We start from the raw sequence: 27286 nt of genomic DNA on the forward strand, positions 1-27286 counted from the left end.
TTATTCTAAGCTAACAACAATTAAGATGATTATACACTAATGAAAACATAATTACAAATATACTAAATTTCTGCTAATAGATCGCCCTAAATCCTACACACTGCACCTTTGAGAGGGTTAAGCCCACACATTACATATTATGACCCATAAATAATGACCTTTCAATTAGATCTCAAAGCGGAGCCTCAACCCATAATTTTAAATCTATAAGAAACCTTTTTGCAAAAGGAGAAAAAGACTCTTGAAAAGGGATAGAGCTGCAAACATATCTTAGCGCAAATTGGCTAGGAGTGGCTGTGACATGGCAGATTAATAACGACAAAACACTGGGTATGAAAAATATATATGAGTGAGGCCACGGGCGAAAATAATCCTCTCAAAATGATTTTAAGAGGCACCAAGACAAGCATTAAAGCTATTTTGCTAAAATGTTGGTGATCCATCTTAAGAGCAACACTCAATTTGTCTAAGTGTGTCTAGGGATGCTGTTGTTGGCTTACACACATTCATTTCCCCCCTAATCCCTAGGAACAAGGCAAAAACATTGTAATGCAAGGGAAATACAAAGCACAAAAAACGAATCAAATATAGTTGTGTGGGATGGAATCTGTACTATCACTTGAGGCCCTGGCCGTTATATTTACAGGTTTGTGACAGTGTTGTATTGCCCGCCGTTGTGATTTTACCTGTAATTAGCAACCTTCCCAATGCGCTTGCCGTCCCAAATTGATTTTTAGCGATGCATGTGTAGCTTCCTCCATCCCTCCTGGTCACATTGGCAATTTTCAGTGTACCATTGGGAAGCAGTGTGATCCTTTGGGGGTAGAGAAGAAACCACAATCAATGCATCTTCTGTGGTGTACAGCCTGAGCATAGTTCACTTCAGTTTCTTGGAGCTAATGGTCTCTCGTGGGGCTTGGAAGCCCTAAGTAATGTTTTGTTGGATATTAGCATTCCTTTCCCCTGTTTTAACCTTTGGAGAGAAACAGTATATTGACTGTAAAGCAGATGAATAGTTAATGAGCAGAAATAGGGAACATTGTAAGTGCTTGTTGAGACACTAAAGTGAAACGCAGTACATTTTCATTTCTGTTTCCAGGCCGATACCACAGGCCATCCTCACAACAAACTAGCATTCTCTTTCGGATTTATTTCAATATGGAGAGCGTTAAGCTGAAGCGCCAGGTAAAATGGCAGTGGTGGTTGGTGAGGGAGGAAATATCCTGTCTGCTGTTCTATTTAGACAGTTCCACACGGTCGTAATGAAACGGCACTACTGGGGAAAAAGGAGTTGAATCACAGCTCCGTCTCCAAAACAAGGGAAAACTATTTTTGTGCCTCTTACCTTTCGCTTCTCTGCAAAATCTCATTTCCTTTCTTCCAGAAACTGATGGCCTCGGGGTAGGCTTGAGGCCTGCACTCCATGGTCACTTCGCTGCCTGAGCGCGCCTTCTGAAGGGCTTGCAATGGACTCTTCGAGAAGCTTGGAGGGGAGGCTGCATGAGACATCACACATGTGCGTGATTGATCAGTAAGATCGAACAGTGATTAAGAAATGTGATTAAGGAAAATCAACTGTAACTGTGCAGCTTGGTTCTCCATCAAGAAAGTGGTTTGCTGCTGTTGAAAACGCTGCAGGTGATTTTGTGGTTTTGTTTTTATTTTTCTATTCGTGAGTCATTGAAGCCAGCAGTCACACGTTGTGGAGCTTCGTGGTTGTTTTATGGTCGGCTTCAAGAGCGAACCCTCATTATTTAAGATTGCCTTTACAGCCTTTCCTGATGGGTTAGTTATGTAGATGCCCCCAGAGCTACTCAAATAATCAATATGTCATTTACAGCAGACAGTCTTCTGATGCCACAATGTAATGCCTTTCTCAGGGTTATTGAAATCAATACTATGGAGCGTTTCAAAGACAAAACATCTCCGAGTGAAATTTTTTGATGTGATTATCCAGGCTCCTGCTTTTTCTTAAAAAAAAAAAAAAAAAAAAAAACATTTGGATGTTCTCAAGAGCTGCTTAGTGTACTGCATCATCTCTAAAAAGCCTGAACAATGGACAAGATAGTCATCGCACAGAACGGGGGGAAAGAAAATGCACAAAGCAATCTTACCTAACACCATTAGCTCGGCGCTGGCATAAATAATGCCGTGTTTGTTTTCCGCCACACACTGATACATCCCGGCATCTGACAGGTTTAATGAAACGATGGAGAGAACTCCGTTCTCGATCTGCACTCGGCCCTGTGGGGAGAACAGCACACAAATCAGAACGCACTCTGACTGGGCAGCCTATTATATGAGCAGGCATAAATGCAATTACTCCAACATTGTGAGGAGACATGGGAGAGGGGGAGGAAGAGAGAGAGAGAGAGAGTGGAAAGAGAGAGAACTGTCAAGATGATTGTAAGACCAGGTTATGGTGTGAGTGTTTAGAGCTGGGCTGGTGGGTGGTGTGTTTGGGTTGGTAAGGTGGGAGGGGGTGGGTGGTGTGTTTGGGTTGGTAAGGTGGGTGGGGGGTAGGTGAGGTGGTTGCTGGTGGAGTGTGGGGCGGGGTGTGTGTTAAGGGTAGAAACTGCTGACCGGCAGCTCTGATGAACAGAAAAGTGGTGTTGACAATACCAGTGGCACACTAATACGCTATTTACTTCCCATGAGCGTCCAGACGGAAAAGTGGCTGCGACAGGTCAGAATATTTTTCTGCTGAGGTCTCACTAATGGGGCACGGAAGCTTAACCCCATCAGCTGTTTGCCATACAGACGAGGCGCACCGACGCTGATCTTAAGTGGCAGTGAAAGAGGTCACTCCCGTCTGATTCATCTGAGCCGGGGCTGTCAGCAGGACACACTGGCTATATGCAGATATGCCGCGCATCAGCGCTGCCCTGGCGCGTGCTCTTATCATCTTCAGAAAGACTTTTATAGAATCAACTATGACTTATCTGATGAATCACGGGATTGATGGTGTGTACTGACTCGACTAAATGTGCGGAATGCAAGGTCCAGAAGTTTAAAATCCCCAGCACTTTGATTTAGTTTGCACTTCTAGCCTGTGGAACTAATGACTGAGATCCAAAGTCTCCGCAAAATGATGTACCCTGTAACCCCATAGACTCCCACAAGAACTTTCTGCTTGAATAGACTGTTGGGTTGATATTGTTGTGTACTAAAGCTGCATTTACAGTGCAGTACACTGTATACCTACATAAGAGCCTGTATTTAAATTGCTGTTGCAGGATTGCTTTACCTCTGCAGTCAGCATCTCTCCGTTCTTCAACCAGCTGTAGGACGGCTTGGGTCTTCCGCTAGCTTTACACTCCCAAGCCAAATGCTCCTCTATCGATAGGGTGGTGTCCTTCATTGTTTGGAGCCAGTGGGGTTTGGCTGTAAAAGTGGATAAATGCAAAAATAATTAGTTAAAAATGGGTAAAATCAGTAACTTTCAGATATGAACAAAATTGAAAGAGTTTCTGCAAAGTCTCCAAACCCACTACTGTTTTGCATGATGCATTCCTCCTTATTTTAGACAAAGCAATCCCATTTAACACCCATGATGAAATTTAAATTCACTCCAATTTTATAGTTATGAGTAAGTCTCTCCTCCTCTCCAGTGTGCTCTCTCTCTCTCTCTCTCTCTCTCTCTCTCTCGTTCTTGCTCTCTCTCCCGATTTCACACACCAGTCAGCACAAGGCTCTAATCATTAATAATGACTCTCAAAAGATTGCCTTGTTGAGACACACTAAATCTGCATCATCCCGTTAGGCACTCAACGTTCCGCTGCAACATCCAAGGGTTTAAACAAAAAAAAAAGATTTCTACTGCCGTCATGTATTTGTATGCAAGGCACAACGCTTGTTTCCAATCAGGCAGACTCACAACAAATACACCACTGTCACTGTTCACATGAATATGAAAGAGACAACTGATGCAAATGACGCAAGAAAAATCATATTGGTGAGACACTCAAAGGACTTTTTCTGTGCCGTTGTTTTCCACTGCCTTCACGTCGATGTTCATAGTCAGGAGTGATGCATGATTCAACTAGACCATGTCTGTAGAGCAACTTTTATTCCACATAAATGGTCTCTATGTTTAACAAGCTGTGACAAATCTAGTCTATGTATCCACCACTGGTGTACATGGGATGCCCAGCACAAGGACCTACCATGAAAAGACAGTCTTCCTCGTACAGCGTTCTTGCCCCGGCTGTTCTCGGCTACGCACTCGTACATGCCAGCGTCCTCCTGCTGGAAGCGGGGAACCTCCAGTATGGCATTGGAGTTCCTCAGCTTCACCTTGTTGGGGAACGGATCACCAGTGGTCTTTCTCCAGCTGATCTCTGGCACTGGGCTACAACATCAACAAGCCTTGAGGCGTGAGAACTTAAACAACATGTAACAAACCATTGCCTCTACATTTGGTGTGTGTTAAGTTAAGTGGGTGAAAAAAAAACCGACCCCTATTCCCAACAAATATTCATTCATTCATTCATTCATTCAATCACTTTTTCAGTCAGTCAGTGAATCATTTTAATCATTTAGCTGCATTCAGCAGATTTTGTAGAGAGAGAACAGAGAAACATGTACTGAGATGTATAGCCTTATGAGCTCTGGGTTGTGCTGTCTTCTAATTGGGTTGGGCGTCATATAGAAAATATCGATATATACGATGTTATTTTATACATTATTTGTCATATGAAGTATGCACAATATAGGCTACGCAAGTTACCATCTGCGTGTGTTTAAAACCACATTTCAACAGGGAAGAATGGTGCAGCTCTCTCTATCCCTCTCACACACATAAACACAAACCACTGTGTGTATGGTGACCATCCAATTAGATTGTTCTGTTGCTATGAGGTGAACTTAACATATTGGAAGCACTGTCTAAAGCCCTGTCTGGGCAACCTCTAAAATGATAGCTTGGCTAATTCACTTAGATGGGACATGTCTATGCGCCAAAACCCTGTTTCGCTGATGCAGACGCCACTGCTTATTAATGTTTTAATATTTTATATGATAGATTATTATAGTATACAGTATATTTAATATAGTAACGGGGACATATTTTCAACTTTGTCAAACCTCTTCCTATGCCACTGTCTGAACATCCATTCTTTACCCCTGAGCTTAACCATGTATGCTGTGTGTAGGCCTATAGTTTATTCTTTTTTTTAATCCAGAATTGTGCTTCATGTTGGAAACACCTAAACTTATTTTGGCAGTCGTTGATAGCACTTAAGATATGTGTCTGAAAGTGGTGTCTGAAAGACTTTCACATTCACCTTCTATGGCATGTGTGCAACTGGCACCCTCTCTGCTTCTCTGAAGCCTGACTTTAGGCACCTCAAGAAAACAGAGCTTTCACTGCCTGGGTTCAGCGACATTCCAGTTTTCCTGCTTTTTCTACACAGCTGTTTTTTTTTAATTATTATTGGCAAAAGAGCCCATTTTCAGCAGTAAGGGTTTCAGTCTCAGCCCATTGCCCAGCTAACACTTAACATTGTGAATGGATAAATCCCATTAAGTGTAGTCCTAAGGGTATAATCATTGTATCTCCATTGCAAGGAAACAAAGTGGTGTGGTAATCAAGAGGAACTTTCCAAACAACGCCCTTGGTATTAAAAGGGGATGCAGCCTGCTAACAATATATATGATAGTGTAAAATTAAACATTCAACCACACACACACACACACACGCACACAAAGGCACACGCACACAAAGGCACACACACACATACACATACTACACTTACTTTCCAAGAGCGAAGCACTCCAGCCTGACCACTGATCCCTTTGCTGCTGGAACACTGTCTGGGAAATGTACTTCTATTTTGGGTTCGTATTCACCCATAGCTCCTACGGAGGACAGACAACACACACACACACACACACACCTCTTTTCATTCATGATTAATCACTAGCATGCTTTATTCCTCAGTATACAGGCACAGCAACAATAACAACAACAACAACAGCAACAACAAGAGAAGAGACTAACACAAAAGGCTATCTGTTTCAGGAACGGAAATTATAAATGAGGAGCCTGCAAAAGCCAGTTTGATTTAGTATAGGCAGAGGAGTGTGAGTTCGGGCTGCAGATACAAAAGTCTCTATGGGAGCTTCCAGTACACTGTGATCTCTGTGTGCAAGCTGCAGGCTTAAAAATGAAAGACATTTTCTTCTGAAGATCAAGACAACAACAAAAACAAAACAACAACAACAACAACAACAATTTCTGGATGTGGTGCACACATATGAATCAATAGATACTGTAAATGGAGAGTGTACCATCGTTTCTCAAGACCAACGGGGTTGGAGAGCTGAGGACCCTTCCTTTGGTGATGCTGTTGTTCACCACACACGTGTAGTTGCCCACGTCGGACGGCTCCACTTTGGCGATGTACAAGTTCCCCGTTTCCTGGGACACGAAACGACGACGGTCCTGCTGCACAAAGTAGGGGTATTCATTGAAGATCCAGGCAAAGGTGAGTTCTAGGATGGAGAGAAGAACAAAGAAACGATGAGAACTTTCTAAAAACAAAAGTATAGAAAGAACAGCAACTGACACGGCACTCTAAACTACTATAGAGTATACTGTATACTATACTATAGAGGTACATTATGAAGGATTTCACTGTAGAACATACTTCCAGTGGAGAGGTCTCTTAGGTTTAAATGAGTTCAAGTAAACCTTTATTAAACCAATCTGTCTGTTCTGCATGGCATGTCATGAAAACACTACACGATTTTCCCGACGCCACCTGCAAATGAGCTGACACTTCATTTCAGCCGAGCAGTTCATTATGCCAAGCTGTTTACACACTCGGGCGCAGAGAGGCCTCCGCTTTCGCTGCGTCTACGAGAACAGATTGTTCCTTATCACACATCCGCTCTCGCCCTGAGCCCTCTTCCTGAGGTGAGCAGGCGCTGTGGTGTACAGTGGCGCATCTCTGCCATCGGGCACGTGGGGAGGGAGGGAGGGAGGGAGGGAGGGAGGGAGGGAGGGAGAGGAAAGGGAGCGAGAGGAAATGGATTACAGCGCTTGACTGGCACTCTCATGACACAGGCCCCCGTTTGTCTGCCCACTCGCCTGCCTGAGTGACTGCGGGGCTGCTCGCGTATCCTCTGTCCCCAATCACGGCTCAGTCGGACTCGGGCGAGAGGCTAAAGTGTTGGTGGGTGGGTGGGAGAGGGGGTAGGAGGGGGAGGGAAGAGGAGAGGGGGGGTTAGGTTGGGTTGGATGCAGGGGTGGTTGGGGGTGGTGGGGTTCCTGCCACAGCACATTAATGTGACATCGCAGGAGGAGTGGGCGGTACGAAGCGAGCGCACCAGTTCCACGGAGACAGGCTTGTGAGCGAACTACAAGGTGTGCGCTTTGGGTGTCAGTCATCTCCTGTCCCGGGAGACGCTCCACGCTCCGCAACCTTGGCTGGGATTGCATGTCGGCAGCCCGACTCACTGATGCCGAAACCAATTCATTCTGATTAAGCGGGAGTGACTGCTGGGGGAAGCCTGGCTACGAGCTGTGCGGGCGTAATCAGCAGCAATAGTATTTGTCAAGCACAGAAAAGTCATGAGGAAAACTGGAAATATCGAGCAAACAACCCCCTACCCCCACCCCCACCACAAACACCATCATCTTCTCTTTTGAAAAGCAAAAAGAAAGCTTTATGAGTGGTATAGGGACTCAGGCAGACATCGACCTTAGATCGTCATAACATAGCTTTCCGAAATGAACACACAGGCCGTCTCACAATCGTTCCTTTAAGACAAGTGAAGCAAATTAAAAACGATTTGTTCTATTTTGTAGACTGGATATGATATAGTATGCCGTGATGCACGATGTAATAGAATGCCATATTTATATACCGCTACATATACACTACATTGCATGTCTGACAAAAAATAGGCCATGTGACAGCCAAATACACCCCAATCGCACCAACATCTCAGGCAACTGAAGCATCAATATAAATATTCTGCTGTGCATCTATGCCCTATGGTCAATAAGTAATGATGTATGCTGCAGATGGAAGCCTATACGCATGGTGTCCATGCCTCAGTATACACTGTAGTGCTGTTTTTCACTCCCTTCAGAAGGCCACAATAAAACACAAAAATGCCCCAATGACAGCTCCAAAACTTCAGCAGACACTGTGAGGCTGTCACTTTTTATTTCACACTTCGTAGACAGGACAATTACTACTACATCCTCCACATCTCCCAAAAGTGTCACTCTGTGTGTGTTTGAGTGTGTGTGTGTGTGTGTGTGTGTGTGTGTGTCCATGGATGTGTGTGTGTGTGTGCATGTGTATAAGTGTGCATGCTGTGTGTGTGTGTGTGTTTGTTATATATATATATATATATAACATGTCAAAACTCAGCCTTTTGCTTTGATTAATGGCTCTGTGTGACATAATGGGTACTAAAAAAAGATGCATTCCCTGCATAGTGAGTACACTTTAAATACACTCCACTAATCAAAACAAATGTATGTATGTATATCTACTTTCTAAACCAGAGGAAAAGAGTTCAGTGCAGTTCTAGAAGTTGGAGAACTGTTGTGAGATACACAATTACCAACTTTGATTTGCAAATAAAGCACTATACATGCTTTTCAGTAAAGCTGAACTTAAAATTGATTATCCAATCTAAACTCCAAAAGCACTTCACTGAAAATGCATTGCGCCGTGATTGGGTTAAGACTCCAATTTTGAGCAGCATACTTTCATTTTCCAGCAGATTTAGCTCTAATCAAGGCAAAGGTTTCCAAATGAAGAGGGGAAAAAAGTAAATGGAGGCCAACAAGGTGAGGGTTCATTTGGTAGAAATCCATAGCGCCTGACTGACTGATCTCTTTAGGCTGTTGCTGGTGAACAAAACGAACGAACATCTCTGATGCAAGAAGCAATCCACAATCTATTGCTTTTAAAAATGAACACATATTATCAAAGTAAATAACAAAGAAACCATACATCCAACTGCAGTCTCTGGGAAGAGAATCCTCTATCAGCGTGAGTACTCTACCAGCGAGTACTTGACCAGTGCTTTGCGCCGCCGTAATTACTGAAATGTAATTATTGTCCCTGAAGACTAGTTTAACATCTTCATGCTTCTGACATCTTATTTCCAGTTGCAGCTGTTTCCATAACGAATTTAAATTAATGTTGGAAGTTCTTTCCTAATATTTCAAGCTAATATCTAATTACTCCAATACACTTGATAGTTAGTGCTGTCACTGGAGCCAAAGAACCCAAGAATTCAGGAGGGTGCTTCTTAAATATAGTACACATTGTCAACATTGACTTGAAGCATAAAACTCGCCTATTGGAAATGACTGCAGATACATCTACAGTATATGGTGTAATTTTGACTATGATGTATTATGTACTTATTACGCTGCCTCTAAACGAACACACTAGACCTAGTTAAACTAGCACAATAGACCTAGTTAAACTAACACAATAGACCTAGTTAAACTAACACACTAGACCTAGTTAAACTAACACACTAGACCTAGTTAAACTAACACAATAGACCTAGTTAAACTAAGACAACAGACCTAGTTAAACTAACACACTAGACCTAGTTAAACTAACACACTAGACCTAGTTAAACTAACACAATAGACCTAGTTAAACTAACACAATAGACCTAGTTAAACTAACACACTAGACCTAGTTAAACTAACACAATAGACCTAGTTAAACTAACACACTAGACCTAGTTAAACTGACAACAGACCTAGTTAAACTAACACAATAGACCTAGTTAAACTAACACAATAGACCTGGTTAAACTAACACAGTAGACCTAGTGTGAGAGGTAGACTTCTGGCTTAAGCAAGACGTGAGAAGGTGGATAACAAAACTGCTCTCCAATGCTAGACTGCATTTGTGGTTAAACTTCCATCAATTGAAAATAAAACAAAGATATCAAAATGTCCAACTGTCTGGAGCAAACTATTTTCAGATAACAATATAACTTTGGTTATTTTTTGAGCTGGCATTCAAGTTAAGGTCACTTAACTTTATACAGTAAAAAGAAAAAAAAAGTGCTTCCTTGCTTCAGTGTTACTTAATTTCCAGTTGGTTGTCCATTGTTGTTGTTTTTTAGACTGTCGTCTACTCAAGGATATACATGCTGAAAGCTGCTTTAGGTTCAACCAAAGGTGACTTAACTCATGTTCATTATTTCCTCTATGCCATCATATGTATAAATAAATGCCTTGCTATGTATATGAAGCATGCCTTCAGGGACAACAGATTGGTTTGTTTATCTGTTTGACATTATAAAGGTTTTTCACCTCTACTGTAAACTGATGAAAATTGTGACTTTGGAACTATGCCATCAAATATTTCAGCATAATAAAGATTGCAGACGATGGTTATGAACCTTTTAATACATGGGCCCCATATCTTTGTCTGTTTTTAACCTGTGTCCCTCTAGACAGCTTTCAAGTGTTATGAGTCATGATCCTTACCTCCAGAATGCATAGGTGTCCCACATAATAAAACGACTCCTTGACCTTCCCTTACGTTTACTGCACTCCTCGTTTGACTTTTGAAGTTTTCAAGGTCTACAAATGCACACACGCACACACGCACACACACACACACACACACACACACACACACACACACACACACACACACACACACACACACACAAGAGAAAGAGAGGGAAACAAAAATAGTTCATGGCATTATTAAACAAACGAATTTGTTTCAATATACTGTATATATCATGAACACAGAAAGAAAACCCTTCTTTTCATTTGTCGACAATTAAGCAGTCAGTACCAGACCAATGAATTTGACTTCATAACAATGCTGCAAATATGGGGTGGTCACATGTAATTTAGTGATAATTGAGAATCCATCCAATGTCCAAATAAAACATACAGTACATACAGTATTTATGCTTGCTTTGTGTAATAGAGCTGAAAAAATAGCTCACAGGGCTTTAACCTCTTAAGAGAGGTTAACACATTATTCAATCATTGAGAGAAGGAGAGGAGAGGGGTGATGGAAAAAGGGGGGTTGAATATACAAGAGACGTCAAGGATACACAACAGCCATGAAGCACAGCATGTCTCACTGCCAAGACCAATAGCCCACGTCATTATCAAACGCAGCATAATCTTGCTCTTAAAAGCGTTAGCCTCCCCGTCAATACTTTCAGCGCAATTTATTCCTGCAAATTAACAGTGGAGACGTGCCAGACGGCAACGATTACCTAGTGTGATAAGGCACTCACTGCTCCCAGATGGATGGATCAGCAGCTAGCTCGCTCGCGTCACGTGCATGACGAGGCCATGCTTGCGCGCATGTTAACGTTCATGCAGACGACACACTTGAGCTCCACATACCACGCTAACACACATGCAGAGGAAACTCAATGTGACCGATAAGAGGAATTAGGTAGAAGACTGGTCTCTCTCTCTCTCTCTCTCTCTCTCTGAGGGTAATGGGGCTGCAGTGAGAAAGAATAATGAGCAGGCCTCTGATGACCGTGGAGAAATCCCACACAGCCGACTAAGGCTGGGACTCTCAGTGGGGGAGAGAGGAAAGGAGAGACGAAGAGAGAGGAGCGGAGAGGAGAGGAGAGGAGAGGAGAGGAGAGGAGAGGATGACTCTCAGCCTTACAATGGCACAGATGGAGAAGAAAAAAAAAGCATTAAATAAAGAAGCTGGAGTGCTGTGGGTGATGAATAGCCTTTCCAGCCAAAATCAATGCGAATCAGTCCATGCATCATTCCCAAACGCTGCAAAAGAGCAAAGTGGCCAATGCACACATGCGCTAAGAAGCTGGCGATGCCATGGCTATATTGGTTGGTAGACCAAGGGCAAATAAGAATGCGGTCACAGTGTCTTTCAATTCTCTGCTCTTGTAGAATAGAACAGAAGATAAAGGTGGCAGGAGAGGCTGTGTTGTTCCTGTGACACATTGCATCTCATACACAAACACTTGTAAACACTTGTAAGTACATTCATACACAGTAAACACTTGTAAGTACATTCATACACAGTAAACACTTGAAAGTACATTCATACACAGTAAACACTTGAAAGTACATTCATACACAGTAAACACTTGTAAGTACATGTCGTTTCACCACCTGATGCCTCATCTTTCCCTTTTCCTTCCCGAGGAAACAGCCAATGGTGGGGATACAAATCAGCTGGCATGGCCTATACTTGAATGCCACAACAGTTTCAAGGACCACCATAAGGATTGAGTATGAACTGGGAAATTGTGAAATATCTGTGAAATTTAACTGAGAGATAAAATGGCTTCAGACATGAAGTGAGAATAGATGTTTTGAGAAGCCATGTTACATCTGCTAATACAGCTACTACAGCTACAGCTAATCAGGCAAGTCTGGATCAGTTAAGATCCAAACGAGGCCTTCCTCCCACCACCTGAGTGCGGTTTTGGTTATTGACGGCACCGATATCAAGACTGCCACCTCCCAATCAGCTAACCGATGATCAATGAGGACAATAAATGTCAGTCGGATAGTCCTCTGAAGCAGCCTGAGGAGCGAAAGCCTTTATTCAGCGCCCGGGGATAATGACAGTCTGTCTCCTGTTGGGAAGCGAGGCACTCGCTCTAACCCAAGAAGACAATCAATAGCAAGGCGGCACGATCAGAGTAGGAGTCCCTGGAGAGTCTCCACCACCGAGAAAGACGAGGCATGCAGAAAACACCCCCCCTCCCTCACACACACACACACACACACACACACACTACCTTTTGTGTCATAATCTTGGGGTTACAGAAGAGTGTTTGTGCGGAATGGTTTCTTTTGCATACTGATGCTACCTGGAGTATTTTAATGGGGGGGTTGTTTTGGTGGTATTTCTGACTGGTATGCGGGTCCAGCTTCGGTGCCAGTCGATATATGAATGTTCGCATACTTGTAATAGTGTGGACCGACAGAGCACAGAGTTAGCCCGTAACAACACACATGCCACTAGGTGATGCAATCATTTTAATGGGATTTTGGGAAGAAATATGTTGTACACCTCAACATATCTGAGATGCAGACAGACTCACACACACACACACACACACACACACAAACCCACATATTGAGGCATAGGAAATTAAAGATATTGATGCTCACAATCTCTATGGCACACACACACACAGACAACACACATATAGGCACAACACACACACACACACACACACAAACACAAAGATACCTCCAACTTATTTCTTTAAATGTTCCTTACATGCAAACTGGAGACTTGCTTTCTGGCTGTGGATGGTGCCCCACGTGTTGAAGGCAGTGCACTGATATATCCCGGTGTCTTGGTCTCGGTCCAGACTGCTAATGATCAGACTGCCCTCAGACACACGACGCCGGTAGTCCCTCCTGAGATCAATGAGCGTTCCGTTTAGAGACCATCTGCAAAGACACAAACACAATCAGCGCAGTGGCCTCCCGAGACGGATGCTCACAAACATTCCTCACGCGCATTGATCTGATGAGGCCAGCTTCATTATGGTTAAAGAATCCGAGATGAAAACAAAGACCCTGTCCGAAAGGACAAATATTAGTTTTCGTTTCTCTTTGCTCGCCAGAAACCCCCCACCACCCCGCCTTTGCAACCTAGAATAAGAGACATAAATTACAGAATTGAAAAAATCATCAGAACCTAATCATCTTTAATTTGCAGTAATTGATTGCCTCTGCGTACACAGCAATACATTCTGCTTGATGATTAGCAATTATACTGCCCATTTTCTCTGACATAGAAACAGATGACTAGGACAAAGCCATTACCTTTGCTTTTTTTGTGTGGATGAAATGGCCTTTTTACGAGTTACAAAGATATCTGCAATCTCATAAGATGCGACCCTAATTTGATCCAATACATCACTGTATCCAGCAGGAATTTTTTCTCTCTTTCCTGGAGCAGAATGCTTTTTCCAGTACTTAGACACACTGATGAATATATATCCCTACATGGAATCTACAGCAGATTAACCACTTTAAAGTTGTTTTCATGGTAGGGAATGTTTGTGAATATCACATTATGCAAAACCCTGATGCCTTCATAAGGTATTTGTACAACAAGCCACATTGAGAAACTGTTATTTGTGTACTGTACAGACTAAATAAAACGTTACCCCAAAGTATTAAAGCTAGTGGCACAATTAATAAGAAGCCTGGAATTCTACCACTGAACAAAGACAGATCTGTCCACTTACTCACAATAAAAAGAGGAGACAAAACAGCATTGTACAATGCAGAGCATCTAAACCTAATAAATACATAAATGCAAAAACTAAATTACTTGATATTCTTTTGATCTCCAGTATCAAAACATGTATTCCTGAGGAGAGCTTTCTTTCACAATCCATTCTCATACATGTTGTCACACACATATGAATCATTCTGGATTCACTTGTCAATGCAACTGTACCATTAGTGTGTGTGGAAGTCTGGAGTGTTTCAACTCAGAGCGGGTGTGAGACTCTGAAATGACAATTTGGACGATGCAAAATCGATATCACTCTTCCGTCTGGGCAGACTAACGAACACAGAGCGGCATTACAACATTAGCGGCCGCTGTGACTCACCCCAAAACACTCCTCTAACAGGCAACAAAAGACGCGCCAAAGCCGTCTTTCATGTTACCTCTTGAATTATTCATCTTTCAGAGAGCAGTTTTGAGTTAAACTGATTTATTTTGTTACATTTTCAAGTATTTTGTATTTTTGAACATTTTTGATGATGGTAATTTTATTTTATGAATATATGTTTTCAAAGGACATTACTCAAATCAGATAATTGCTTTGGACATTTTTTTTATTTATAAAAATAGGTATATAATACCTGAGGTGTTAAAGAAATGGAAGGATATAAGGAAATGTAACAATATGCAGTCAAAATAATATTCAGCATTACAGTGATAAATAATGCATTATATACTGTGAGAACATTTGTCTCCAGTCAGTGGCCCTTCAATGTGTCATAGAGCTTCAGTGCCTTCCACTCAATAATGAAACATGAGAAAGAAGGGGGTGGGGGTGGGGTTGTTGGATAATTGAATCTCAACTAAATGTATAAACTGAACAAAAAGTAACCTGACTTAAAACTGGGTCGCCACAGATGACTGGAATTGCACCACACTGACAAATGGCGCTGCACTGACTGGTCTGATTATATGTGCATAAGTCACGTCTGTTTGTTCGCCGCACTGGTCAGTCTCGGGTCAATCACTTTGAGAAAGGAGAAACTCTCCTCTGTAGCCAGGTCACCCAGACAAATAAATCAAGTGGATAAACAAAATGAGACTTGATCCAAAAAAAGGCTGCACTGTCGGGGCAATATTCCACTGGCAATATCATGAAAATATTATGGGCTCTTTTCCTCCCCCTCCCTCCCTCCGCCTCCCCTCACCAGCACTGGAGGGGTGACAGACGGGCAGGGTAGGGGTGGGGGTAGGGCTAGGGGTGGGGAGGGTTGGCTGGTGGCTGATGAGGGGGACTGTGCTGCATTACAGAGCTTAACAGCGGAAGACAGTGAGCAGGCTGAGCTGATGGTGTGTGTGGCGCCGCTCCATACTGTCTGAGATTTTTGCGCTGTCAAACACTTTGGCTGCTGCCGCTCCTCTCCTAAGTCCTGCGCAGCCTGCCAGGGACACTCACCAGCTGCCGCCGCGCCGCGTCTCGCCTCGCTCCCGCCTCGCTCCCGCCCGCACAGATGGGAGATCGCAGACCACTGCGGGGCCCCGGGTTCTCCACGGGTGCACTAAGACTGTCTCTAAGGCGCTCCGGCTCTTGCACTGGGACCGTTTCTTCATTTCGATACATGGCAACAGGAGTTCAAAATATTTGTGTCGTGTACAAATCAAGTCTCACAGCACGTGCACGTAGGCGTTTTCACACAGTGTGTGTGTGTGTGTGTGTGTGTGTGTGTGTGAGGGAATGTTCTTAAGACTCTGGACAACCAGTTCAAAACCTGGCGCAGTCTTACGCCCATGCCAATCATTTCCAGGCTTGTGATGCTACCAGTGGGTGCCAACAATGTGCCCCCTGGAAATGCTTAGCAGCTCGAGCGGGTCATAGACTAATGTCTCTGCTAATTAAAGTTGAATATAATCACAGCAGTGTTTGACATTACATGGCATGATTACTAACAGCTATAAAATGGCAACCTTTCTGATTTAGCAGCCTTTTGTTGCCAAGAGACAACATTCAGTAAATAAACTGGACATCTGAGCGGTACACTGCTTCATTAACACCATGATAATTATCATCTTAGCAATAACACTCCTCTCCTCTCATCTCATCGTCATCCTCTTTGTTTTTGAATAGAGCACAAGTCAGTATCTCCATTTGCTCATCACACCTTCCTGTTCATATTCCACGTGAGTCAACCCATACGCACCTCACACTTTTGTTTTGTGTGCGTCTACACCAGTGAAAAACAGCTGTCTGTATCCCTTACAACCGAACATGCGCAGGTGATGCATGCATTTGTGTGTGTGCAACACCTTGGGCCACTGCAACGGGGCACTGTGAGGTGTTAGGACACAGTGCACGAGGGTGCAGAGTTAACGGAACAAGCGCCAACTTTGGAGGACCATCATTATGAACTGCAGTAATGACTACGGTTTCTGAGCAGATGACTGCAATAAACCCCCGGCCATCGTGACTCATCGTATCATTGTCATCAGCAACAACCTTGCGACTGCATTGACAAAATGGACTAAAATATCTTCGTGTTCAATCAGCAAGCCGGGCCTGCTGATGCCCAAGTGGCAAAAATGCACCCGTTACTTCCAAATATCTAATGAGGGCTAAATCCATGGTAACACTTCGTCCAGGCATTCTTCAAAATTTTGGTTGTCTGAAATGAATTAGACTTAGACTAAAAATAAATAAATATGTATATATAAAGGTATAATTAATATAAACCAATAACAAGTCACATAAATGTTAACACAAACAACTAAATCAAATAAAAGGCCTATACCTTACAAGCTATACAGATATTTTCCTCTTTATTTAGTTGAAATCACAAATAACATATTTTGGTCCTCCTTAGATTCTTTGCTTACTGTGTATGTTTTTAGTTATTCAGTTAAAAAGAAATTTGATGCTGTTTGATTTTGACTTTAAGATATTTGGACTACATTCTCATATTGTGACTTTTTTTACCAAGACAATAAATGGGAGTACTGTTTTGTCTGTGTATGGTTTGGACAAAGTCGAAGTGAAGCTGATAGGTGACTACAAAAGAAAGTCCATTCAATATTGCAGTAAATGAAATGGAGCTGTATCTTTTTTTACTTTAGGAGTACTACAAGTCATGCTATACTTTAAGGAATGATAAATCGGAGCAGATGCTAAAGTTACATCTGAAGCAGGAGGGACTGATGGGTTAATCAGTCTTGGAATAAACCACACACTCACTAACTTAAATACTGGGTAGCATTAGCATTTTGCCCCTAGACTAGGCTCATAACATTAAATCTAGACTGTAAGATCTCTAACATTAACTAGTTAAACTTGGACGTTTCTTGCCTGGTATGCATGCATTGTGTAGGCTAATGTCTCAGTTAGAATTAACATGGGGGAGTTGTGTGGCAGGCCCACAGGGACCCGAGCTGGAGGCGTGCAGTCATTTCCCATCTCCACTCCCAATCTCTCTCCCCCTGTCTCTCTTCACTGTCATGTACGATTAAAGGCAAAAAGCCCAACAATAACTTAACACATTCAAACGTCCAAGATTTAAGAGCGTCATCCTGCAGTTTTTTCTTTTTCTCTTCTGACTCCTGACTCTGGTTGCCTTTCCACCATGTAAACTGTTGCCCATAGCCTTCATATCATGTTGTGGAGTAAATGCTATGTTAGGACATATACACGTTTGTCCTGTATGTGCACAATTATATATCTGTAGTGCATTATATTGCGTGGAATGCTGGTGTGGCAGAGGACAGGCGCATCAAACCCAACCCGATTAATACCTATAAGATTAACACGTGTACTTCCTAGCGACAAACAATCATGATCAAAAACTTCTTTGTTCAGTAGCCAAGCAAGCAAGACAAAAGAGGAGAAAAGGCGCAATTTAATTTCACTTAAGGGATCATTTCTGATAGCCCGTTGGACAGGGTGTTGTTACATTTTGGCAGCCGACGGGATTTGATTGTCCCAGGACGTAAAAGATGGTGGTTGTGTTTATTTAATGCTGCTGCTGCTGAATATTTGATTCATTTTGTAGCACTTTGGTCATCAACACCAAAACACAAAATACACTTACAAAGCCTGATGAGAAGGAACACATTCTGATTGAATTTATTCTGATTAAACATTCTGCTTATGCTAAGTGTTACTCAGTGATGAAATGCTTATTTTGATAAGGATATTTTGATTTCACTCCTACAATTGCCAAAATGCAACTGAACTGACTATCCTGAAAATATGAAAACTGTTTTATTTACTTCTTAACATGTCAGTGCCTAGCAAGGAACCCTGCCCAACTTCATACCCATGGGCTTATTTTAGCACTTTCTTTTCTTTTCTGACAAAATGCTATTATGAAAGTTTGGAAAAGAAAGTTTTATTTTGTATGTCTAAAAACTTTTGTACGGGAGCTGCGCTGCAAGCCAATGTACAGTCCACAACAAACCTGCTACTTGCCTTGCAAATATTGTGTCTGACAGCCTGTGGAGGTCAGCAGACAATGACCACTGGCAAGGATCTCGCTGTTTCTCTGTTGACCGGTCTCCTGCGGTGGGTCAGGAGCCAGAGCCCATACTCTGCCATGGTCCAGATGAACTCTGGCCAACCTTGAGGTTCACATCAATTTTGCATGAGACCCTCTTCATCAAAATGAGACCGGGGGCGGAAGAACAGCAGTGCAACATCTCAGCATGCATCTAGCCATATCACCTGCCCTCCCCTGAGGCTCTCCTCTGCTGTTTAGCACACAGACGCGCCACTGAGGCCCAGATATACAATACTGATCATTACAAGAAAACATAAAATGTATAACAGTGAGCTCTCAAGAAAACAATATTGTCTGGATAGGAATCTAGACATACAATACTAATGTACTAAGATTCTCTGAATTGACTACTGAGTTACTAAACTGACTGACTGATCATTGAACCAAACAAACGATCAGTGGCTTGTCATCACAGCACATCAGAATTCCCGTTGGTATGATTGGCTCAAAAGACACAAATTCAAGGACACACCCACAAATGAATATGCCGTTTCAAGTGTCCCACAAACAATTGCGCTACTCTAGTCTCCTATGAAAGCATATGTGCAAAAGATTCTTCTCAATTCCTCCTTTTGATTTTGCACCATTTGCATGACGTCACATGTGTAACACACAGTTCGTTGTCCTTTCACATTAGGACCCATAATCTTACCCAATAATCTTACCCAATACCCAAAGCTGCCATCTATCCAGCACCAGAGCCAAAATATTCTCATTTGTATTATTTTGTAAGGTATAATGTGTTATTATCATTAAAAAATGCACATAATTATGACCTACACTGCCTAGACTTGCCATTATTCAATACTAACACATTTACTAGGAAACATATTTCCTAGTTAATTGCCATACAACATAACACAAACAGTAGCCCCTCAGAATACTGTCATACAAACATACAACATAAATATATGCAAAGATGTACAAACAGACCACCTAATACAACCTTAATAAAATCCCCCTTATTTTCTATCACTACACAAGGCCTAGTTACACAACACACAACTATACTACACAGCTACATACACTAATACACGAATACACATACAAAACCCTTACATACAACCCTTCAACACAGAACAACTACACATACCCAATCCTGCATTCATCAATATTGATCATCTCTCAAGGCCTCAAAAAAAGACATACGGCCCTGCATCTTCATCATCATAATCATCAGCATCATCGCACACAGACACCACTCACACCCCGTTCACATTCACACCTTCTAAAACGAGCCAGATCTGTGAGTGCCTGGAAGAAAAGGCCTCTGGGAAAGGATCTGGCCAGGGTCCTGATATACCTCACAGGGATTACAACAGGATTCCCTGCACAATGGCCCCCCTTTCCCTGATCTGGTGCACTGCAGGAGAGAAAGGAGGTTGGGATGCTGCATGAAGGTCACAGGGACTGACATGGGGGAAAATGTAAGTAGTGGAAAAGGTAAATATAATTTAAATACTACATTCCTGGGGACACAGGCCCGAGGTTTAAGAACCATTCATTGTTTCAGTGACAAATGCATTCAGGATTTCTTTGCCACTTCTTAGGGTTCAAGGGTGGTAGAGAAGGAATGCTATCGCAATAAAATGGGAGTTTATCAGGGAGCCATGTTGACTTGAAATTAACTCACTTGGTTTATGAAACCTTCAAAAGGTCTTCACTCAGCCCTTAGTGATGAACTTGATGAAACTGTTGGTTGGATAGCACCTTTTGACATGTACAAAAATAATTCCCTTTTTATTGGGCGAATACATTTTATAGAAATTGTTGTGAATGTACAACCGGTGGAAAATAAGGTTTTTTGTTCTTGTTGTCAATATGCCTTTAAAGTCATAAAATTAGAGTCATAAAAACAGAACAGCCAGAAACCTTTACTCTTTTACATAAATGCCACTTGTGCATCAATGTTTTTAGTTAGAGAAAATACTGTATACAAAAACATCAAGTCATGTCAGACTACCTAAAAAAGTCTAACAGGTCTCAGACCTTTAAGGGTTAAATAAATGAATAATTACAATTTAATAGGCAAGGACACATATACTTCCACACGGACCACCAAACAGCATTCATCTACTTATTTTGTGGCCTTTGCGCAGCACAGTGGCTAAATAGTTAGAGTCACTGACTGACTGTAGCTGCTGGGCCACAATGGCCATAAACCTGGCCTTGGCTCGTTTTTAGGTCCTGGCCAAAACAGCTGGTGGCAACTCAGCTGTGCATTGACTGTTGTAGGGTTGGTTGGTAAAAAGAGTATCTGGGGTTACAACATGTGTGATAACGGAAGAAACCATGACACTTGCCTTGTGTGTCAAGATTGTGTTATATCATCCAGCCAAAGGCTCAAAGCATTACAAAATATTTATTTATTCTTGTCCTCCTTGTGCTTCCTGAAAAAAATATGTCTATATATCTCCTTTGCTCTGGAATACTGCATTTCAGAATTTACTGTAACCACTCACACTTTAAATTACAATCAAAACATCCCTGTGAAAGACTGGCATAGAAGACATGATTCATCACTGCCCCTATTAATATTGTGCAGCATGGATCAAGTATAGTGTTATCATTAAGCTTTAGAATATGCACAGTCTATTAAACACTCCATGATGTCATATGATCATTCCCTGTAAAAATAATTTTCAACACTATCGTACTTCAACACTTCATACCAAATCGTACCACAGTCAAGAAAACATTGTACCACTACCAGAAATAGTCTTCATACGCCTTCATACATCACTTAAACCATACCCATTACTGTCAGCACCAATCACCACACACCAACCCAAATAAACAACCTTAATTCTTGTTAATAAGCAATCAATGCACATGCAATGGTCATTATGCAGACTCTAAACATACCCCTCAATGCTCATCAACACACACAAACACATCAACACACAAAACCCTCAGTAAGTAGCATAACATCACGTCTACTAATGAGTGCCCCAGGCCAGCCATCACACAAAGCTCACCCCTTCATGATCACTATTCAAGCTCCATTAGGATCCTCTCTGCTGATAACTGCACAAGCTAAAGTGTTGCACCCCCCCCCCTCTCTCTCTCTCTCTCTCTCTCTCTCTCTCTCTCTCTCTCTCTCTCTCTCTCTATCACACACACACACACACACACACACACACACACACACACACACACACACACACACACACACACACACACACACACACACACACACACACACACACACACACACACACCATCTCTCACTTTCTCTAATTCAGTCTATATCCAGCTATTTTCTCCCTTGCCCTATTGTGCTGCTGAATGACCACTACCACAAACCATTCATTGTGTGGGCTTGTGTAGGAGTCTTGCTCCCCCCTATTACTGACCTATTAAGACAATACCACACCACATGGAGCCCTGCACGCACAACTCCTCTAACCCCACAAAGGCTTCACATCACACAGCCTTCAGGCCTTCAGCGCCTCATCACGCCGCCTTGCTACACGAGCCCCGTCGGCCCGAGCCTACACACGGAGATCGCCAAGCAACCACAGCCGCCCCCACATACTGACCACAACACAGAGAGCTTGGAGCAGCACGAGACACACACACATGTGAACCCCTGGTGGGAGACACACACACATGTGAACACCTGGTGGGAGACACACACACATGTGAACCCCTGGTGGGAGACACACACACATGTGAACAACCGGTGGGAGACACACACACACACACACACACACACACATGTGAACACCTGGTGGGAGACACACACACATGTGAACACCTGGTGGGAGACACACACACACACACACACACACACACACATGTGAACACCTGGTGGGAGACACACACACATGTGAACAACCGGTGGGAGACACACACACATGTGAACACCCGGTCGGAGACACACACACACACACACACACACACACACACACACACACACACACACACACACACACACACACACGTGAACACCCAGTGGGAGACACACACACACATGTGAACACCCAGTGGGAGACACACACACATGTGAACAACCGGTGGGAGACACACACACATGTGAACACCCGGTCGGAGACACACACACACACACACACACACACACACACACACACACACACACACACACACACACACACACACATGTGAACACCCAGTGGGAGACACACACACACATGTGAACACCCAGTGGGAGACACACACACACATGTGAACACCCAGTGGGAGACACACACACATGTGAACACCCAGTGGGAGACACACACATATGTGAACACCCGGCGGGAACCAGCCAGCACTTGTATTATTGGCCCCTCAGCTCCTGCACTGGATGTCGTCGATCTGACTATATTAAGACTCTTCAAGCTAAGCTATTTTACAGGGCTTTCAGGCCGAGGCCTTTGTTAAAGGCTCAAAAGGAGGCAGGGCTGGTGCCATACTCTGATTTCTCACCGGGATCCATTTTAAAAAGAGGAAAATTGCCCAAGGTATCCTCAGGCACCACATGACACCTTTATACTTTAATAGCAGACTGATAAAACTTTGACATGCCCCAGACAGAAAAAGTCAGTGTTATTTTTTTTCTCCCCTGATAGACACTTTTCGTGAACGATTCTGCTTCCTGCTTCACGCTGGTTGAAGTGCACAAAAACACTGCCAGGGGCCGTTTGATTTAAAAGTTCATTTATTTCTATGTTATTTTTGTCTTATTTGTGCTACTCATGCTATGTGTTATTACTATTCTAACAAGGATACACATTGAAGAGAATAGAGGTTTTGGATTCCCGTTGGGGTAAATTCTTACACTGCTGTAACATTTGGCATTTTCGCAGCAGTGATTGTTCAGAGATTACTTTACCCCTTTGGAATGAGAACAGTGTTTTGAAATGCAACTGAACCATACATACAGTATAAACATGCTGTTCAGAGTCCTCGAATGCTGACATTTCCTTTCACTTTTTCGATGGTAATCTAAAATGGCTTTTTTTTTTGGCAGGAGGAGGTTCAGTCCAACGAATGTCACTTTCCCCTCATTTACACAGAACCAGCTGCAGAGAAGTTAAACATCTCCTGAAAAGTCACTGCCTAATATGACAGTAAATTGCCATAATGAGCCATTACCTGATAGTCAGTGATACATTTAACCCTTAAGGGGCTAAGATCTGTTAAACTTTTTTTGGTAGTCTGACATGCCTTGATGTTTTTGTATATTTTCTCTAACTAAAAAACTTTGATGCACAAGTGTCATATATGTAGAAGATTACAGGTTTCTGGGGGTGTTCTTTTTATGATTCTAGGACAAAAACTTGCGGAGCTTTAAAGGCATATTGAGAACAAGAACAAAAAACTATTATTTTTGGTATTATCTACTGTTAATGATTGCATTAATGCATTGCAATAATATTTGTTTTCCTTAAAATGGGTGGCTACATTTGTCAAACACTGGGTTAAAAATATCACTAATACCAAGAATAATTTAGCTAGAGCCGTTTGCAAAAATGATGAAGTCAATTAACACAGTGCAGTAACAGTGCAGTAAAACAAAAAATCTCACAACCATTAAGGACCCTGCTCTGCACACAAGCAATGGCAATGTTTGTCAGAGTTACTTGATGAAATGGATGTGGTCTTATACTGTGATCAACCAGTATACCAGTAAGGGTGACTCCATTGCTCTGGGTACACGTTTTAAAAGAATTCTTCAATCAGCAGGAATTCTCAGCGTGACCACTTTTAACCTTCTATCAGAAACCCTTCAGATGTACAAAAATGTCTTTGATGTAATGATTTGCCTCATCGTTGGATTGATCCTCTTCCATGACAGTGTGTGATGATCCTGCCCACTCCTCCAAGCCCATGTTTTTGCACTCAGACTCACTTTAAAGGGAAATGTTAGCATGTAGCGGAATGTCACTCACAAGGTTATTGCCTCTGCCGACTGCTGCTTGCTGTGCATTTACATGCTGCTGACCCAAGCTACGAAACACAATCTACCAAAGAAAAAAAAAAGAAAAGCACAGACCGCTATTTTCACACCCACCAGGGAATAACCACAGGGATATCTTGGAATCTTGACTACAAATGAGTCATTTAGCTCTCCGTACTCTCTAAATCATCCTCTGCGCAGTGCTTCACGTTGTAAGACACCAATTTACACTTGGCGTGACCTTATAAATTCTGCATTAAAATAACCAGAGCTCCCACGACTATTTAATGCAACAGAGAAATAAATCAGGGCAGGAGTCCGCATGCACTGCAGCTTCAATAGCTTTCATTTGCAAATCCTTGTTTTGTAAATGCATTGTGCTGTTTGATAAAAGAAATGATCAATTTGATATGAACTATAGTAGACAAATGTTTACAGGTGAATAGCTCTGATTCTTCTCCCCAGACAGCATGACAATTGAACAGTCAGTCAAACCTGTAATATTAAAATGTATTCCTATGTTCATGCACTAGATCAAACACATACATACATAGATACACACATACATACCTACATTCATACACACATACATACACACATACATACATACAATACATGAATACTGCTACTACTACTGCTAATTCTGCTGTACCTTACAGTAGGGACAACAAATTACTTTCTCGCAGGAAAAAAAGAAAGAAATCAATAGCAATCAGCACTACGGGGCTACATTTTTATCCTCTTGAGAACAGCACTGCAAATCAGCTAAAACCATTAATTGCAGCCAGCACCAGCTTTGAGGCTTTACCAGTGCTTTAAAGTGAACTCTGTGACCAGGGCTGCCTTACCTGTACTGTGGAGATGGGCTCCCATCGGCCAGGCACTGGAGAGTGGCCTCCTGGTCAGGGGAATTGATGGGAAGGATCAGGTCACTGGGCTCCTTCTTCAAGGTAGGCCCTTTAAAAACTCCATCTTCTGTGAGAGCTGGTAACAGACAATATGCTTGTGAGACTACACAGGGGAAATTACTTTTGTGGTCCACAGACAACACTATGTCACATACACAGCACTGTGTCACTGTAGCTATATACAGTAAATCACATTCTTTATGTAAAAAAAAAACAAAAAAAACAAACAACCACAAACATAAAATTGACTGTCTGTGAAAAAATCTGTGAAAGTATGTGAACATTTTTTTTACAATGAAGATAAATGCAGACATCTGAATATATCTAGGACCCAATACAATTCCATCTTCCTTACAGTTTCCATTTCTCAAGTAGAACCTGATCGTTTTGACAAAAATGTCTGAAGCCAAGTCCAGTTCTTTCATACTTGATAGCCTTCATCTAAAATCTGAATCTGTGCTTCTAGATAATTATGTACAAATACTGAAACAGGAAATATTTGTCATTACACATAAAGACAATATTAACACAAAATTTTAATATTCTTTAAAATGCATTTGCAAGAATTGCATAATACTAACGGCCACACTGAGATGGTGCATTTTTGATGCAAGCCTGGAGAGGATGTGAATACAAATGTTTTAAGGAGAGCAGTAGGACTGTAGAAGGGTTGTGGCCTCTTGGACTGTTACTTCTAGTCAATATCTGTCATTCTCACTGCAAAATGTAATCTGGGAATGCTCAGCTAGCCATTGGCTTTTACTGAGCCCCATAGATAAGCTACAGCAAAGGAGTTTTTTTGAGGGGAGACATGTTGGGTCTTTATTGGGGGTTAAGCAGTGAGGCTGCGTAGAACCCCATTGTGTTTTTCTTATTCATATTTTCTTCTTCTGCAATTGGAGCCTATGGCAGTCCCTAGAACCTTATGGTAAAAAAGGTTCATGTCTGCAGCTCGAGTGCTCTAACGCTACCAATGGGTCGAAGTTGGAGATACGTTTATGCACGTAACTTTTTAAACGATTTTCAAAAATACCATTTGATTCCTTGGATCAAACAGAGTTTGCAAAAAAAGAAATTGGGTCATTTGTCCACTGGGTAGCAAATAACTTTTGATGTGTTAGCCTTATAAAACTGGTTGTTATGAGTGGTGATAACTTTGGAGATCCCGAAGACAGGACATCATGTCCAACCTCTCATGTCAACCAAATTTATGTTGCCGTTATATTGGATTTAATAAAAAAAAAAAAAAAGTTTTCAGCAGCCACAAACCTTGTAGAATCTTCACCAAATTTGCCATAGATCATATTCAGACTCACAAAAGTTAGATTGATGTTTTTATTTTCAAAACCGTTCTCCAGCTGCAGTCTATCCAATTCAGTGGGGAAGCCGCCAAACAGGAAGTGAGCGCACATCTCGGCCAATCTTGGTCAATTGACATAACTTGATGCAACTTGCTGTGATGTTCAAAGCCATGTCCTTGACATAATGACATCATGTTTCCATGGCAAATATGCCCTGCTGGTATGCTTGGTCCCCTCATTGCTGCTTGCCACTATATTATGAATTACATTTATCCACTAGGACTGCTTGGCTAGACTCTGATAGCCAAATCTCTCAAGCTCAGTTTTCACTACGAGATACGCTGTGAGCTCCAAAATGCTTTTTTTTGTTGGACACCAAGAAGTGATGCAACTATCCCAAACACATCCCCCA

General features: G+C 42.2%; 1 protein-coding gene across 2 annotated transcripts in view; it reads right to left on the bottom strand.

The window, feature by feature from the left end:
• Positions 1-27286, bottom strand: part of cntn3b (contactin 3b) — a 44372-nt gene that overhangs the window by 9799 nt on the left and 7287 nt on the right. Inside the window, exons 3-12 of one of the 2 annotated variants that reach the window (XM_031567140.2) lie at positions 25514-25649; positions 13248-13423; positions 10487-10582; positions 6292-6495; positions 5757-5859; positions 4167-4351; positions 3248-3384; positions 2115-2244; positions 1346-1496; positions 687-814 (exon numbers count right to left, since the gene is read on the bottom strand). In XM_031567140.2, the coding sequence (XP_031423000.2) occupies positions 687-814; positions 1346-1496; positions 2115-2244; positions 3248-3384; positions 4167-4351; positions 5757-5859; positions 6292-6495; positions 10487-10582; positions 13248-13423; positions 25514-25649 (1446 nt within the window). Of the gene's footprint in view, positions 1-686; positions 815-1345; positions 1497-2114; positions 2245-3247; positions 3385-4166; positions 4352-5756; positions 5860-6291; positions 6496-10486; positions 10583-13247; positions 13424-25513; positions 26631-27286 lie in introns of those variants that run through there. The other variant, XM_042707754.1, reaches the window with a different exon arrangement.

The sequence above is a fragment of the Clupea harengus genome, chromosome 5 (genome assembly GCF_900700415.2).
Source record: "Clupea harengus chromosome 5, Ch_v2.0.2, whole genome shotgun sequence".
NCBI classification, from domain to species: Eukaryota; Metazoa; Chordata; class Actinopteri; order Clupeiformes; family Clupeidae; genus Clupea; species Clupea harengus.